The sequence below is a fragment of the Panulirus ornatus genome, chromosome 35 (assembly GCF_036320965.1).
Source record: "Panulirus ornatus isolate Po-2019 chromosome 35, ASM3632096v1, whole genome shotgun sequence".
Taxonomy (NCBI): Eukaryota; Metazoa; Arthropoda; class Malacostraca; order Decapoda; family Palinuridae; genus Panulirus; species Panulirus ornatus.
Window position 1 is genome coordinate 4695466 of NC_092258.1, and position 17652 is coordinate 4713117.

General features: G+C 47.3%; 1 protein-coding gene across 16 annotated transcripts in view; it reads right to left on the reverse strand.

Moving 5' to 3' along the window:
- Positions 1 to 17652, reverse strand: part of LOC139760088 (zinc finger protein rotund-like) — a 761655-nt gene that overhangs the window by 79297 nt on the left and 664706 nt on the right. For 15 of the 16 annotated variants that reach the window (XM_071682905.1, XM_071682902.1, XM_071682908.1 and 12 more), the window contains one exon: positions 13196 to 13250. In XM_071682905.1, coding sequence (XP_071539006.1) covers positions 13196 to 13250 — 55 coding nt within the window. Of the gene's footprint in view, positions 1 to 7850; positions 8185 to 13195; positions 13251 to 17652 lie in introns of those variants that run through there. The other variant, XM_071682912.1, reaches the window with a different exon arrangement.

Consider the following 17652-nt stretch of genomic DNA (forward strand, 5'->3'; position numbering starts at 1 on the left):
CTCTCTCTCTCTCTCTCTCTCTCTCTCTCTCTCTCTCTCTCTCTCTCTCTCCCTCCGTAGGACCGTGTGACGCTCCGGTACAGATTAAACGCTTTTAAGAAATTATATTTGGGCACCCAGCAAACTGCTTCTGGACCCTTCCCCAAAAATATAATCCGTGAAAGGATTTTAGGATCATCTCTGCGGGAGGGATCGCAATGACGCGACCCACACACACACACACACACACACACACACACACACACACACACAGGGGAGGCATCCAAACTGGGCTGCCTTGACGGATGAATTATTTGCCAGCAATAAAACCCCGAGGCTACCCTTCCCAAACCCATGGTTAAACCCCCCATCCCACCCCTTTTCCTTCCCCACGGCCAGGGGGAGAAGGGGGGAGGTCGGAACTTCACCTAAGCCTATCACAACCCTTCCCCCCCCACCCCCCAACCTCTCCCCGACGGCCTGGTAACCCTGCATTGTGTTTCGTAACGGAAGGAGAAAAAAAAATGTGTTACACCACAGGCACTGGCGGAGGAGGACGTCATGGCGGCGGCCGCAGCCGAGGGTCGTCCCACGCACGAACGCACGCACGTTGCCTCCCGTGTCACGGTGGGTAGGGATGCGAACCGCCGATCTCTCGGGCCTGGGTTCGAGTCTTTGGGCAGGCAAGCAGCGGGATTTACATCCAACCCAACTAATCTATCTCCTCTTGTGGGGTTTGACGATGTTAAGGGACAAGGGCGGCACAAACAAAAATCACATATACACACAAAAAAATCAACACAGACACACACACACACACACACACACACACACACAAATATAGACGCACGCGCGCGCGCGCGCAGGTAGAGAGAGACATACTTTCATCTCGTAATTAGAGAGTTGGTTGTTGGGATGCGTTAAGCCGAGAGGGGTACCAGCCACAGCCGATCCAAGCATGGGTTACTGAGGGGGAGGAAACGCACAGGTGGAAACCATACCATCGACTCAAACTAATGCCTCGGTTACTGAGCACACAAGGGGGAGGGGGAAGCCACCACAGGCGCAAATAGGACCATCGGTAGAGCACCCCTGGCGAGAGAGAGAGAGACAGAGAGAGAGAGAGAGAGAGAGAGAGAGAGAGAGAGAGAGAGAGAGAGAGAGAGAGAGAGAGAGAGAGAGAGGCGCGGGTGGGGGGCATGGGTTGGCATCATGCGAATCACATACGCTAACATATCAAGGTCGTGGACGTCGACGAAGACGACGACGAAGACGACGGAGTGAAACCACAGGGCATTTGTCACTTTAGCACGGGAGGAAATCATTGAGTAAATACCGGTTGGATGAGGTGACGAGTATATCAATCAACGACAGAGGTGTGAATATATGAGTACACGAATCTTGTGTATAAAGGAATAGGAAGAGAAGAACGATGATCCAGATGGGTACAAGGGAGAGGATGAAAGATTTAAGAGAAAAAATAATGAAATGGTAGTGGAGTACAGGATGCAAAGACAAGGGAGGGATAGGGGGAGAGGGCAAGAGGCATAGGTAAAAAAGGGGGGCAATAACAGGGGAGGGAATTGGTGTTGTCACACTGTGGGCTTGTGACATGGTTCACCCCTTTTGCCCATCGCGGTCGGGGCCACCCCGACCATTTAACTCTGGTTCCCCGCCCCGCCCGAGCTCTGTTTTCTTATGCCCTTTTATGGTGGGAATCTCTTCTGGTTCCTGTGTGGTACGTCTAGGCCCTGTACCTAGATAGGGAGTTGGGTAGACAGGTAGCTAGCAAGACCCCTCCACTCCCTCTTAAAGAGTTCGAAGAAATCCTTAAGGACTTCGAAGGGGGTACTTTATACTTCTGAAATCATCTGGGATGGGTCTCAGGTCTATGGAATATCAAATAGCCGAAGAATGACCTCTGGCTCATGTAAAATAAGTTATCAGACAGCAAGACGATGAATGCCCGAGCAGGAAACGAATGTAGATAACCAGCTGGTCGAAACAGAGCCTATAATCTATAGTCATCTGGCGCAGTAACTAACCCCACCACCATGGGAAGGGCCACGAACTACGGCACTGCCAAGGACGACGTGGTCGTAACCACAGTGGCACCACGGCGGATGGAGTGACAGCGAAACTTATGTTTACTACCGGCCCACCATAGAGGGGTTGAGAGAGAGCGAGAGAGAGGGTGAGTGTGACGAGATGGAGAATATTCGCTTGACCGTATACCGCCCTTGCCAATGCCACTCCTGAGTATCTAACTAGGTGATTACAAGACTTACAACCTTATTGGCGACTGGTGGAATTGCAGTTTCATTTGCGGGGGGGGGAAAGAAAAGGGATATGATTTCTAAAAGGGTAGGAAATGGAAAATTATCAATGTATGGTGGTCTGTCATACATGGGAATAACTATTTCATGAATTCAAAACGTTATATCATCACGGAATACAGCTGCTTCATTCATGGGGGAAGCAGTTTCAATAGTGAATGGGGCTGTTTCATCTGTCGTGGTGCTGTTTCATCTGTCGTGGTCCTATGTTGTTTCAATATATGAGAAAACTCTTCGGTTAACGAGGAAAACATATTCATTTGCGGGGAAATGATGCTTCAATATAAGGGAAAAGCTCTTTCAACCCGGTCATATTAACAGTGGCAAAGAGTGTATTATCAGGGAAGTTACACACTATCAAGATATCCGGTGTGATTTGTAGCAGAGGCTCCTTCCTTAGTGTGAAAACCTTTCCTCAATGAAGCAATTAATACCTCACAGAAACGGACATTGGATTAACGAAGACAACCATGAACGAATAGAAATCATTTACCATACATCTTTGCAGCCACAGAAATAGGGAATAATAATAATAATGTCATTATCTAAATGTGTTTATCTATACTGGAAGATATCTATCGTGGAATAAGGATGTTAAGACTCGTGCATGTCTTAAGCAAGGGGCAAAGGAATCTCATTAGCGGACTGTATAGTGGAGCTGGCGTGGTCTGACCGTGTTCTGACTACAGCGTATTATTATCTCCGGGGTTCGGGGGCTCGCAGCAGACCTCTGGCGACCCATATCTAGCACGCTCTCGCTACTACCCAACCCTGAAATCGTAAACTCCGCGAGAACATGAATTCTAGGCCTCGAAGAGACTCTCCTTCCCTCTAAGCTCTCTTACTTCGGTGATAATCGACGGTGGTTCAGGAATAACATGACTTTAAGTCTCTCTTTTGACATGTACAGAACGGTAATCTAACCTGCACTTAGCACTGTGCTCAGTTTAGTGTATGGCCGTCCTATAGGGAGACCTGGAAGATGCTGAAGTGGAAAAGCAAAGGAGGTAAAAAAAATCAAGCGACATTCAGTCAGTCGAGAGATACTAAGAACAGGTCCTCCCTCTTGGGGGGACACTGACGCCGAGGAGGCACAGCTCCGCGGGGTATGAGCGACCCATTTTACCATACAGGTCTCACCCCTTGAGTGGGTCATGTCGCAAGAGTGGGCAGCAGCAGCACCACTACCACCAGGTGACCCCGGCGTTTGACCTCAACCTTGGCGCTCCGCTCCGGGGCTAGAATTTGATCGCTGTCGCCACTGAACACCACCACACCCCACCCCCTTCTACCAAACCCCTACTAACCCCACCCACACCTCCTCCCTCCTCCACCCAAGCTGGCAATCAAGAAATATCAATTAACTCATGCGTCGGGCTGTGTCCAGAATTCCGATTGAACCAAATAAGGTGACATGTAAACGTCATAATACCAAGCTATTCTTTTTTCCTTTCGAGTGAGCTGGGATGACTTTTAGACTTTCCACCTTTAAAAGGATGTCCTTGTCAAGATAATTTATTTTACGTACCTACGATAAAAAAAAAGAATAAACCTTAAATATCTATTTTCAATTCGTGAATATTATCTTGCTGTCTATACGGAGGTAAATGTTAACGCTGAATGGACTATGAATCTTTTGTTAATCAGGTTATTTTTAAGTGTTGGCAAACACTGACAACCTTTATGATAGTACCTGATGAGGTGGATGGTACCTACCCCATGTCTATGTGATATAGTACCTGGGGAAGTGTATGGTACCCATGTCCATCTGACAGTACCTATTGAATCGTATGGTAACCCCCCGAGTGCCCATTAGACATTACCTGGGGAAGAGGATGGTACCCCCCGCGCCAATGTGATGGCTTCCTGGTAAACGAGGTGATGGTACTACCCCCTTCCAATCCCCCCAGTTCCCACGTGAGAGTACCTGAAGAAGCGAACGATGGTACCTCGCTGCTCGACCGACTAAATTTACCCCCAGCCAATCATAATCGAAGGCAAAATGTCCCACCGTCTAATCATGAAATTCTTTAATACTAAGACATGTAAATGAATGGCATTACATATATTTTTTGAGTGAATCTTAGCTTATCAATAAGATACTTAACGAGGGATTTCTGACTGTATCTTATGAAGCACGTATCTTAAAAATACGGAGATGAAGAGGGATATACTTGATTTAGAATTCAAGGGAAAAGTGTAGATCTTGCTGTGACTTTAATGACACCAAACTTGGTGTTTGGTAAGGGAAAATCTAATTTGCATCCAGTGAAGATGGTGTCAGACAAAAACATCCGTCATAACTAACGCAGGTCAAGGCAGAAACATTAACATGCATTGTCCAGTTCCGTATCACAGACAGATATATTCAATCCACAGGCGTCAACAACAACACGTAGACTGAAGGCCTCTTTGTTACGCAGGTCCGAAACAATGAAGAATAATGTACCAGGCAATTTGGCTGCACATGCGTCAAAGGAATATTGAGGGAGAGGCGAGTTCTGTTTTTCGGGGGAGAACACAGATCGTGTCGAGGCACGATGGAGGCGCGAGGGTGGCAATCAAGGACGCTAATGTTTGGCGCCATTGTAGACATAGTGGTGATCGGAGTCCAGAGAAGTTTTTGTACAGCTCCGACACACACACACACACACACACACACACACACACACACACACACACACATACACACAGACCACTTCGTCTGCTCAGCTGGCGTATACTCGTATGGGCCTCCCTTCCCAATCCCTCCTCTCCTACGATGATTCCTACGCATACGCCTAGCCTGATGCGATGATAACCTTGAGAGAGAGAGAGAGAGAGAGAGAGAGAGAGAGAGAGAGAGAGAGAGAGAGAGAGAGAGAGAGAGAGAGAGAGAGAGTTTTTCTTGTAGGGTGTGGGGAGGGGTGGGTTATGTGATCGAAGCTCCCGTCAAAAATGCGTCGCATTTAAACTGGGCGGCGTGTGGGCCTGACGGGCCGCGGTCTGCGCTAGCTGTTCACCTCGCCTGGTGAACCCAGAGAGAGCTGCCGACTGCCCACTGTAACCCTAGCTGTGTGTGTGTGTGTGTGTGTGTGCGTGTGTGTGTGTGTGTGTGCGTGTGTGTGCGTGTGTGTGTGTGTGTGTGCGTGTAACACCCAACCCCACCCCCAGCTGCTACCCGACTCGTCACCTCAACGTGTTTCAAACAAATGATCACCCAGACTTCGTTTCTGGCGTATCCTTTTTTCTCTGTGTGATCCTCTATTTCACCATCTTTATAAAAAAAAAAGGTATAATGACACCTCGGCGTCGATGGAATACAGACATCTTCCCGTATTTGTAAATCTTAGCTGCTTTTCTTCTCTATCCACATTAAGTTCTACGTCTCGAAGGGACTTAGTGGTCTGTTGCTGTCTGTATACCTTTCATATTCCCTCTAGGCTGTGGACATTACCCTATATGACATCCAAATGTCCTCACATGATCCTACATAGCACATTAGAAAATAAAAAAAAAAGCATGTTAGTGGAAGGTACGAAAGAAAAACACGTTTCGTCATATCCATTCAGCAATGAAACAGCTGAAAAATGACGGCGTCTAGCATTTCCAGTGGGAGACGAAGTATCCAGTTCGGGTCTACCATTCTAAACAGGAGTCTTTGTCTCCCTGGGAACATCAGGGAACCCGTCATAACACCCTCATCTCCCTGTGTCCACAGATGATGCCCCAGTGCTTTTAGGATTGCGTCCTTCCACCCCCTAAATCACACGCCATCCTTCTAACTACATGGACAGCTTCTTAGATGCTACCGAGGAAGGATTTAACAAGATCCTACGAACGTGTGGTGGGGGGTTGAAGAACAAGCTTCAGGTGACAATCGGCCTTATGTGAACGTGACACAAAAGCGTTTGACCCGCCACAGCACGGATTCATTCACCACCCTGACCACAAATGACAAAACACTACCTCGTCTGCCACTTCTGCTGCTAACCTTTCCCCAGGTTCTGGTTACACGACTCTGACCACATTCGTATCGGATCGACCCTAACGCCACCTCCCCACCACCTGCACATCTCCCTCCATCTACGAACGCCGGGTACTCAAAAGCCACGCACTTAAACAGGGCAACTACTCCCACACTCGGCCATGGACATCACCGCCAATGTCAACACTGTGAGCGGGACAATCGACGTAAAAAAAAAAAAAAAAAGCACCGCGCCATAGCACCCTCACCACACAGCCTCACTGTCACCTCACCATCAATATGACCACTACCATAATCACTACCACTGTCTTGACATCACTATCACTCCTCAGCACCATTCGAGAGTGAACAGTTCCTTACAAAAATGTGAAGATAGAGTAATCAGAGGTCATGATAACTAAGGGATGTGTTAGAAAGGATGTAACGACGTACTTCTGTCCTCTAAGAGTAGGGTACGGATGGAGTAAACCCATTTATAAAATGGTGGATGCTGACATTCATCAAAGAGTTCAGAAGTTGTGCGTGGAGCTCCACGTGTGTAGAACTCCATTCCTCGTACAGAACAAATGACTGATTAAAACTATCACCACCATTACCACTAAGCATATCCAGTATGACACACTCACACACACACACACACACACACACACACACACACACACACACACACACACTCTACCACCATCACAAATCACTATTTCCATCACCACTACCAACAAACTGCGACACATAACCCGACCAGCCTACAATAACCATACGAATTACATCACAACATCACTTCATCATTTATCACCATCACTGTATTCATACACCACCATCATCACGTCACCAATGAGTTTAACAATACCATCGTATTATCAATCATGAACGGCCAGTCAACACCAACACAGCTGATCACCAACCATCGTGACAACAATCCATTTCTCTGTCTCACTCTCCTCCTCCTCCCCCAAGCCAACACTCCCGTCCTAAAACGCGTTGAAGTCACTCACCATCACAAAAAAGGGAGGGACCCGGCAATTTTTCCTCTCATTCAAATTCTTTTTGTCAAACCTCAGGCAGGAAGACGCGATTCCTTCACAATAAACAATATTTCTTTCCGGTGCTCAAGACCACTAACAAAACCACTGCACTTTTTTTTATCTTTTTTTTTTCGTCTTTGGTAATTGAAACCATCGCGTCTATGAACGTTCCTCTATTCATCTCTTCGTAAAAAAAAAGGGCATTTGAATCGATCGCAAGAAGAGTCAACTGTGTTCAACCACTTCTTTTTTTTTCTTCTCACAAACGTCGTCCACTGTGAAATGTAAATTGATCTTATGGGGATGGGTGGAAAAAAAAAAGAGAGATGGCACTGGGAACAGTTGAGAGAGAGAGAGAGAGAGAGAGAGAGAGAGAGAGAGAGAGAGAGAGAGAGAGAGCACAGCCCCGGCGCATGGCTAAATGTGTATCAAGCACATCCCCGAGGTCTTAAATTGCGCAGTACTGGCGGCACGGCGGCGACCAGGGGCGCGCCCCTCTACCACCACCACACACTACTGACGAAGGTACTTTTACACAACACTCACACTCCGGGTGGATCATCATGCCCAGGACGGCGTGCTCCTTGGCGGCGGCTTCTGTGGAGGCGTTGTAGTCGTGGTGATGCCGCTGTTGCTGCGGCTGCAGATCTAGCTCGCACGAAGTCACCATGATGTTGGCCGAAGAAGGTGGTCGAGTCGAACTGGTGGAGTTTCGATCGAAAGCACGTAGTCACGGAGGTGGCACAAGGTGGGAGGGAGGGTGTGGTGTTGTGTTGGTTGTTGGCAGTGCAACGCAGGTTGGCAGCAAGGCACTCGCGGGCGGGTGGGGGGAGGAGGAGGAGGGAACAGCCACACCGGGCGGAGCAAAAACAAGCGTGTGCGTACAGCTCGACCCGTAGCCAGGTAGTGAGTGAGGGCCCCAGCCCGGAGCCCCGCCAGCGCTCCCTCCCTCCCTCCATCCCTCCCCTTCCTACCCTCCCCTCCCCTTCCATCCACACCTCCGGACACCACCACGACGACCACCACCACCACCACCCTTGCTGCCCAGACATACTCCACCCAGGGATACACATAAACTCACATATATACATGTATACACATGGGCACATACAGCAATCATCTTCGAAGAGTCGAAACATCATCACACACACACACACACTACTCGGACAAAACACCATCTTCCACCTTACCTTTCTCACACACACATACACCACACATAACAGTGTTATACCACTGTAATGCATACGTTAACTGAACCACAATATAAATCAGGCTGTATGAACGACTTCGAGCACTTTAAGGGAGGGAGGGAGGGAGGGAGAGAGTGAATGAGTGACTGAACCAGTATATAAGCGTGAGGAGTGAGTGAGTGAGTGACTTTCAGCGCGGGACATCCCGTAACTCTTCTGTTTGGCGACATTCTCTCTCTCTCTCTCTCTCTCTCTCTCTCTCTCTCTCTCTCTCTCTCTCTCTCTCTGACTTGGGGACACAGGCGGTGTCTGTAGCTAGTGAGGGTGGCCAGTGGGCCCTCTGCTGGACGCCCAGAAACACGAAGGACGACATAAACCACGGTGGCGCGAGGCGACCTAAAGAGATTCTCAAATTTAAGAGCTGACACAGTTGTTCCCATTTTTTTCTTTCTTTCAATCTCCTCTTTATTCTTTGACCACAATAACAAAACGAATCACTTAGATATATAGCGAATATCACGCCTTATAAACTCCCGTTCTAAGGTATTTGCTTAGAGCATCAAACACCAGATAGCGTTCTTCTCACACTGTAAACAAACCCAAGATAACGAAAAAAAAATATTCATCGTGCGTCAGCCAGCACAGCTCCCCCGCCTGACATGAAAGGGTTAAATCCCGTTGACACGACGCAAGAAAAAAAAAGTGATCCATTTATTCTTTTTTTTTTTTTACTCTTTCTTTATTGGCCATTGTTCATTTATTCTTATATTCATATAATGAGTGTAGAGAGAAAAAAAAAGAGAGACAGAGAGACAGAGAGAGAGAGAGAGGAGTCTTCGCTAAGTATGATATAGGTGGTGAAGGCGCGCGGGCTGATGGTGGTGGAGGAGGAGGAGCAGTGGTGGTGTGGTGGCGGCGGCGGCGGTGGTGGTGGTAGTACTAAGTAGTGGAACGGGACCTTGCCGACAAAGGGTGGCCAGAGGTTCGCTACCACCAACTACTGGCGTAGCCCACGTGTTGTCCTCCCTCCCTCTCCCCTACACCTCCCTCCCCTCACCACTCTCTCTCTCTCTCTCTCTCTCTCTCTCTCTCTCTCTCTCTCTCTCTCTCTCTCTCTCTCCCCATGACCTCACACCAATCATCAGTTTACCTGTGCCCACGCACATTTCACCCCGTCCACCAGTATTTTCCAGTCTACTTCTTGTCTCCCTTTCACGACGGGCCTCCCTCTACTTGAGTGGTGAGCGCTACGTGCTAGCCCTGCTCGTGGGTAGGTGCCCTCTACGTTCAATCCTTCTCATCTCTCCCTCAATTTTACGTTTATTCCCCCCTCTCACTGCACATCTCTCTTTCTCGTTCTTTTATTCTGGCGTTTCGCTTAACCTACCTCGCCTTCTCATTGCATCTCTTACTATTTCATTGTACTTCTCCTCTCTATGTGTCCTTTACTTTCTGACTCTCTCATCCACTCCTTCTCACTCTTTCTCATTGTCTCCCTGTGTTTCTTATCTGGTACTACCACCATCAGTTATTCCTCAGCTCATTCTAAATTCTTTTTCTTCTGTTTCTACATTCCATCATCCTTCCAAGTTCCCCTATTCCTTTCCTTTCTCAGTCCTCTTCTGTATTTTTGCTCTCATTCTTTCTTATATTCAAATTCGCATTCATTACCATCTCAATCAAAGTGTCTTAGTCATACATTCCTCTCTCTTTCTCTCACGCTGTTCTATTTCCTGTCTTCATCATATTTTGTTCTACGTTTCGTTCGTTCATCTTGGCCTCTATTCCATCCCATTACTTCCCTGTTCCGTTTCGCTGTGGCGGACTGACTCTCCGCTCACTCCATCTCTTTTCCCATGCCATTCTTCGCTCTCTTTCCCATTCTTTTACTTCCATCCTTGATATTCTCCTTCACAAGAAAATAACAATGTTTCATTTTACATATTTCTAACATCATTCTAGCATCAGACATTTGTAAATTTTTTATCTAACGTCTTAACATTACTGACCTATTGATGTCAACACAAACACTACACACATTACTGTGCAGATAACAGATAATCACAACGATCACTGATCAATCGTGAGTTGTACTCGCAGGTAACAAAGGTAAAATGAGGAGACTATATATACACACCTGATGCACGCCATTTTCTAAAGCTGATCACCTAAATATTGAATCATCGCCAACAGAAAACGACACATGCGATTCTCATTCTTTCTACAATTGTCGATTGTTAAATGAAGCCAAAAGACGGACATGAAGATCATATATCAAGCTACTTCCTCAATACTTATGAAGAAATGCAACTGCAATAAAACTATGTGCCAATCTAATTCCATTCCCCCTCCCCTCCCCCCGACACAATGCACTGTGTCAAAATGGTGCAATGCCACAAATTCAAAGATGTAAAACTTTAACACCTTGTTATTTTGTAATACTTTGGATTCTAAAAGAAGAAGAAGAAGAAAGAGAAGATGGAGGGAAGGAGGAGGAGGAGGAGGAGGAGGAGGAGGAGGAGGAGGAGGAGGAGGAGAGGAGGAGGAGAAGAAGCATGGAATGGAAACCAATTTTGGTAAATCAAAACTTAGATCGATGACTTGAACTAGATACAGCAAGATGCGGGAGTCGGACAAGAGTTCCCTTGTCCTAGGACGGTGACAAACGTCCGTAAGACTCCGGATGGTGGACGGAAGTGACCCCCAAAGTCCCCGGACGGTGACAGAAATGACCCCCAAATCCCCGGACGGTGACAGAAATGACCCTAGAGTCCCCGGACGGTGACAGAAATGACCCTAAAATCCCCGGACGGTGACAGAAATGACCCTAAAGTCCCCGGATGGTGACAGAAATGACCCTAAAGTCCCCGGACGGTGACAGAAAAATACCCCCAGAGTCCCCGGACGGTGACAGAAATGACCCTAAAGTCCCCGGACGGTGACAGAAAAATACTCCCAGAGTCCCCGGACGGTGACAGAAATGACCCCAAAGTCCCCGGACGGAGACAGAAATGACCCCAAAGTCCCCAAAACCCGGGAAGGTGACAGACCGGAACCGGCCCACCCCAAAACAACACGCACACATTTCACCCTTCTCCATCAGTTCGTATCATTTGTCAAGGTTCTCAACTTCTCGCCTCCTGGGGCAGGTTCACTTAGGGGACGGAGGGGTACGCCCACGGTGAGGTATGGCATCGTCTCCCCCTATAGTCACTCACCTCACCCGGGGATGATGGAAAGTCAGCTGATTATGGGTATGAATAATTCTCTCCCTCTCCTTCACACCCTCCCTCGCTTTCTCTCTTGTTTCTCCCTTTGTGGTAGACTCCAACGAGGGGAAGTAGGGTAGGAGGGGAGGGAAGCGGACGAGGTGCAAAGAACGCAGAGGGAGTTAAAATGGAGAGGATGAAGTTCAAAGCGTCTTTTGCAGGAGGGCATAAAGATACAGGTGGGAGGGAAGGAGAGTCAAGAAATGAACAATGAGAACACAGGAGAGAAATGATAAGTGGTGTGAGAGAGAGTCATAAAGAAGGAGGATGAAGCAGCGAGTGTGAGACGCTGGGAGAATGATGAGAGGCACCGGGGGAGAGGCTGAGGAATATGAAAGGCAACAATGAAGAGCCAGGGGAAAGATGAGTAGTGGGGAGATAAAATGATGGGAGGTCGAATGAAAAGCGACAGCGAGTGAAGGCACACAGCTCGCCTCAAAATCCTTGAAGAGCCATATAAAGGAGAGACCACCACCCCGTTCCTTCATCCTGATGTCCCGTCTTAACCTCTGGAGTACAACGACTTAATTCTCTGAGTACGACAACTTAATTCTTTATGCACGATGATTTGACTGCCTTAGGTACAATGATTCTAAATTCTTAAGTACGATGATTTGAGTCGCCTCACTCAAGGGTTTCAGTTATCGAACTCAAGGGTTAAAGTCGTCGAGCTCAAGGGCTTTAGTTATAGCACTCAAGGAATTTCGTAGTCGTGATCAAGGAATTATGACATCGTACTCAGTGCGTTCATCCATCGCATTCTGGGTGTTAGGTAATCGTATTCTAGGGGTTACGTCGTCGTACTCAAAGAGGTTACTCACCTGTTTCAGAGCTTAAAACATGAAACAAATTCCTCTGTGATATATCTTAACAAAACGCTACTCACTGGCGTCCGAGTCGATCTCAGCGTTGGAGTCGAACTCCGCGTCAGAGGCGAAGTCGGGCTCCACTTCGATGCTTCAGTACACAATACACTCGGGACAATACGAGTCTCGGACAGAACCTCCTGACACCATCTCTGGCTGAAGCCTAGATGTACTCAACACCTTTTATCAGGTTCCTGGTCAGCTTACGTTGGGACTTGTGGGTACACACACCTCCTCTTCGGCTCAGTCACACCTGACCGTGCCACAAACTCTGACCGCATCAGTTCTGTTTCACAAGATGATTCCTCCATCGACATCGAAGTCTCTTGAATCTGTTATTTCTCTCCATTTCGTGACCTGAACTCTTAACTAACCTCTGACCAGTAAAGTTAACTAACCTCTTAACCAGCAGAGTTAACTATCATTAAACAAAGCTACGGAGAACGAGGGAGGAAATGATCACTCGCGCCATTTTCTTGAGAAAAGTCTTTCCTCAAAGCGTCGCGCTAGTGCTAACAACATCCCTTCCGACGGCCGGGGTTCCAACAAAACGTTAACTGGCTTACCTTTATGCATGGGTGACGAGGAGTTATGTTGGTCAGGTGTGGCATTCATTTTGCTCTGAAAAGAAAGACGAAAAAAAGGAACAATTAATAATCCATTCCCATCTTAAGAATCTTTCAACCCACACCCCCTAAACCCATCCAACCACAAACCAACCAACTAACCAACTAATCCCCAGGTCTTATCATGGGGGGACTGGTGGGGGGGTATGGTTGTGTGGGGTGCGGTGGAGTGAGGTTGCAGAGTGTGTGTGTGTGTGTGTGTGTGTGTGTGTGTGTGTGTGTTATCTGGTTAAAGGATTAGCTTGTTTAGGGTTAGTGGCTGGGGTGCGGTGACCAAAGCTCTCTCAGGCGTGAGCACCGGGAGCCCGGTGGATGTGAGTGGTGCTGGGTGGGTTCTACGCCACTGAACACACACACACACACACACACACACAAGCGCTAGGGCCATCAGATTCCTTCGCTGGATGGTCCCACAATCCTAAAACCAGGATCCCAAAAATGAGAAACGAGACTCCTTGTCTACCTGTGAGGCAAAAGAAAAAAAAAAAGAATCTTGTGAGGTGGGTATATGAGGCAGGCACGCCGGAGAGAGAGAGAGAGAGAGAGAGAGAGAGAGAGAGAGAGAGAGAGAGAGAGAGAGAGAGAGAGAGAGAGAGAGAGAGAGAGACCGCTGATCGAAGGTTATGCCGATCGCCTGTTTGACCTGAGGAGGATCAGATTTCAGATTTGGATTCCTGTTTTGATGAGGATTAATAGGTGTGTTTATAGACGTCATAGCCTAATGCTTTTCTTTTTCTTTTTTTTAGGCCTATGTAGGAACAATGACCCAAACTACTACTTACGTGAGAAAACTTAACGAACATCGTGTGTGTGTGTGTGTGTGTGTGTGTGTGTGTGTGTGTGTGTGTGTGTGTGTGTCTGTGTGTGTGTGTGTGTGTGTGCTGTGCGAGAGTGGAGTTCTACACCAATGGGGGGCCCCCCATTATTTTGAAGTTTCTCTACCATATCATTCGACGTTTAAAAGATTCTCTAACCTGTCCACATTTATTGTCTCATCAACTCAGTTTGATCCCTTCGTCCATCTACTCTCTTGCACTGTACAAGAACTTCCTCATATCTTTCCTAACGAGTTTCTTGCTTAAGTTCAGGCTGGCTGATCTATCTTTACGTCTTTCGGAGAACTGTTCGCTGCTGACGTCATCAAAAACTGGTTTGAAAGCTTTAAATTTTGTGCTCACGTCAGCCTATACTCTTCCTCTCGCTTCCTATGGTGGACAAAGTCACGGCCGCTATAACCTTTCTATAAGCTATATAATCTCTGTGAACCCCACTTGTCTTAGTTCAGGTACTGTTTTTTTTTCTTGACCTCCTCTGGACCTTCTCTATCAGCTCTTTGTGCTTGTTTACGTGTGGTGACCAAACCCGAGAAGCATTTTCTATGGTCGTCCTAATCTAGGATGTGAACTGCTTGCTGAACGTTTCCTTATCCATAAATATATGAATGCGAATCTAAATACCAACGGACAGTTTGTCTCCTCTAAGTAACAGACTAGGTACAGTAGATTCCTGCAGCTTTTTGAGGCAAGCTTTCATTGTGCCTTTCCCCATCATTTTGCATTTAATCGGGTTAAATCTGGTAAAGCCCCCACCATACCAACCCCTGAGTTCGTCATGGTCACACTGTAAGTAGATGCAATCCTCCTCGTTTTCTATTTCCCCCTCACGACCTCGGCATCATCCGCAAACATACTCAGGTAATGGATCCAATCCCACACGGCTGACCTTAACCCATTCCGAAAATGCTCCTCTGAGGCGTGTCCTTTGCTCCCCTTCCCTTCAGGTAGATTCCTCTCCACCGAGGGAGTCTTGCACTAACTCCTCCCTCAAGGTTCGGCTTCTTTGGCAGCTCGTTTCCCAGTGGCTGTCTCTTACGAGAATCTAAATTCACCCCTTGGATTCCAGATCTTTCTTCATCGACCACCGACCTAAACTGCATATGTTTACATCACTTCCTGTGTGTCATTCTCACCACTTAAACATTCCTGACCTTTCTCAGGTAATGGTAAGTCTTTTTTTTCTGTCGTTTGTACCCTTTTTTTTAATGTCACCATTTTTTTTTCTCCCTTTCTGACTGTATCTTCTCTGACATCACTCTCTTTCTTCCCTCGGGTCTATCACCTCTTAAATTCACCAATGAACGCCTCCTTCCTCAAAACTATTTTCTTTTTTCAGCTTGTTGTAGTACCTGCTGGCTACGTCAGTCCCTAAAAAGCGAAAGCATCACTAAGAGTCCAATTATGTCCTGGCTGAGTCTTCTAATTCTGGTTGTTTAGGTCTGGAATTACATCTGGCACCTCTACAGCCTCTAGTAAGCTCTGAACTAATATCTTTTCCTTCTCCATCATTTCCCTTTTGGCCGGAATGTATATATATTTCTTTTCTCTTCAAAACTCACCTAAAATTTACGTCCGTTTGCCACATCTTCATTAATTCTTTTAATGTGTGTGTGTGTGTGTGTGTGTGTGTGTGTGTGTGTGTGTGTGTGTGTGTGTGTGTATGTGTGTGTGTGTGAATAGGAAGACCCATATGGATGTTACCGTACTCCTCCTGCCGTAATCAAACCACGAGTGAAAAAAAAAGAGTCAATTTCGTCGAAGATGTGTCGTCGTCACCTAACGGTCAAGATTAGTCTTTACATATATATATATATATATATATATATATATATATATATATATATATATATATATATATATATATATATATATATATGAGGTAGGTAGAAAGACGTGGTGGAGTATGACAATGGACGTCGTCGTGGTGAGGGCGGTGGGGGCAGGTGCGGACACTGACGAGGGACACAGCGGCCCGTTATGCCCTACCCCTGCAGCCTGCCAGAACATCACACAATCAAATATCAAGGCAATGCGAAAGGGTCAAGCAGGGTGTGGTCGGCGGGGCGGGGCGGGGCGGGGCGGGGCGGGGCGGGGCGGGGCGGGGTGCTGTGCTTGCCCGATGCTGCCATAATATCATAGACGAGTACCAGGACGGGGAGAGGAGGAGGAGAGGAAGAGGAGGAGGTGAGGGCCTTCAAGCAACAATGAGGGGCAAAACGTCTACAATGACAGCCCCATATATACACCCCTCCTTCAGGAACAGTGGGGCGTCTTAGCAACACATCTTTTGCCCAGGATGTAAAAAAAAAAAAAAAAGCTAAAAATATTCCACTATCTTAATGTAGTTTATTCCCTGGCTTCGTCTCGTCGTCAAGCGAGATCCCCAAGACGCAAGCCCTAAATAAACAACCCATGTTTATATTATATATATACACACACTCGTGGCACAAACAAGCTCTTAGATGTTGGCCCTGAGCAGGTCCCAAAAGCGCGCGTAACACTCGTGTCTTCCTGGTGTTCACACACATCCGCAGTGTTGGGCTCGAGAGGTGTCATGGTGTAAGATCTCCCGTGCTCAAGCTAGAGACTCCGGAAGGCTTGGAACTTTTAACGCCAGCCCGTCCGTCCGTCCGTACCAAGAGTTCCAAGCTGAAAGTGTCCGGGGGGAGTCGCGAGTGAGCCTCGCCCGCAACACCTGCCCCACAGTCGACCATTATCCAACGACTTAACACGCACTAGATTACTCGGTTCGGAGAGAGCCCCAGCCCTCTCCCCCACACACACACGCCCGTCCGAGAGAGAGAGAGAGAGAGAGAGAGAGAGAGAGAGAGAGAGAGAGAGAGAGAGAGAGAGAGAGAGAGAATCCTGAGGGCGGGTCCGGCTCTCTCGGGGGTTCCTGATGTCTTTTTTTTTTTGTCTCTATTATTGACATTTTGGGTGGCAGTAAAATGACCAGTTTAGGTGAACGCTCGAGGACGCTAAGGCACAGCCAGCAGATATGCATCGGACTCTGGGACTTGAGCGAGACTCGCCTCTGAGAGAGAGAGAGAGAGAGAGAGAGAGAGAGAGAGAGAGAGAGAGAGAGAGAGAGAGAGAGAGAGAGATTTAGGGGACGAAGGAGACACTCTGTCTGCGAACGCTGTGTACAGACAGATACATTCGAATCTCTAACGGTTAATCCTGCCATGAAAAGAGAGAGAGAAAAAAAAATGAGGAGTGGAGGAAAGTATGATTTACGATCTTGCTGTTTACGAAAGACGAAGATTACGACTTGAGGGAAGGGCGACTTCCGCAGCTTCACATTCACCACCTGCAGTGTCTTGCCTTCATGAGTAAAGAAGAAGAAGAAAAAAAAATCATCACAAATGTCTTGAGTTCGACTCCAACCGGTTCGCATTTTACTTTCTCAGAGGACACCCGTGCCAGAGATAACCCAATGGAGTTTGTATATCGCCAAGGAGTGGAAGGAAAAAAAAAAAGATGTATCTACTGGTGTGTGTGTGTGTGTGTGTTTGTGTGTGTGTGTGTGTGTGTGTGTGTGTGTGTGTGTGTGTGGCAAGT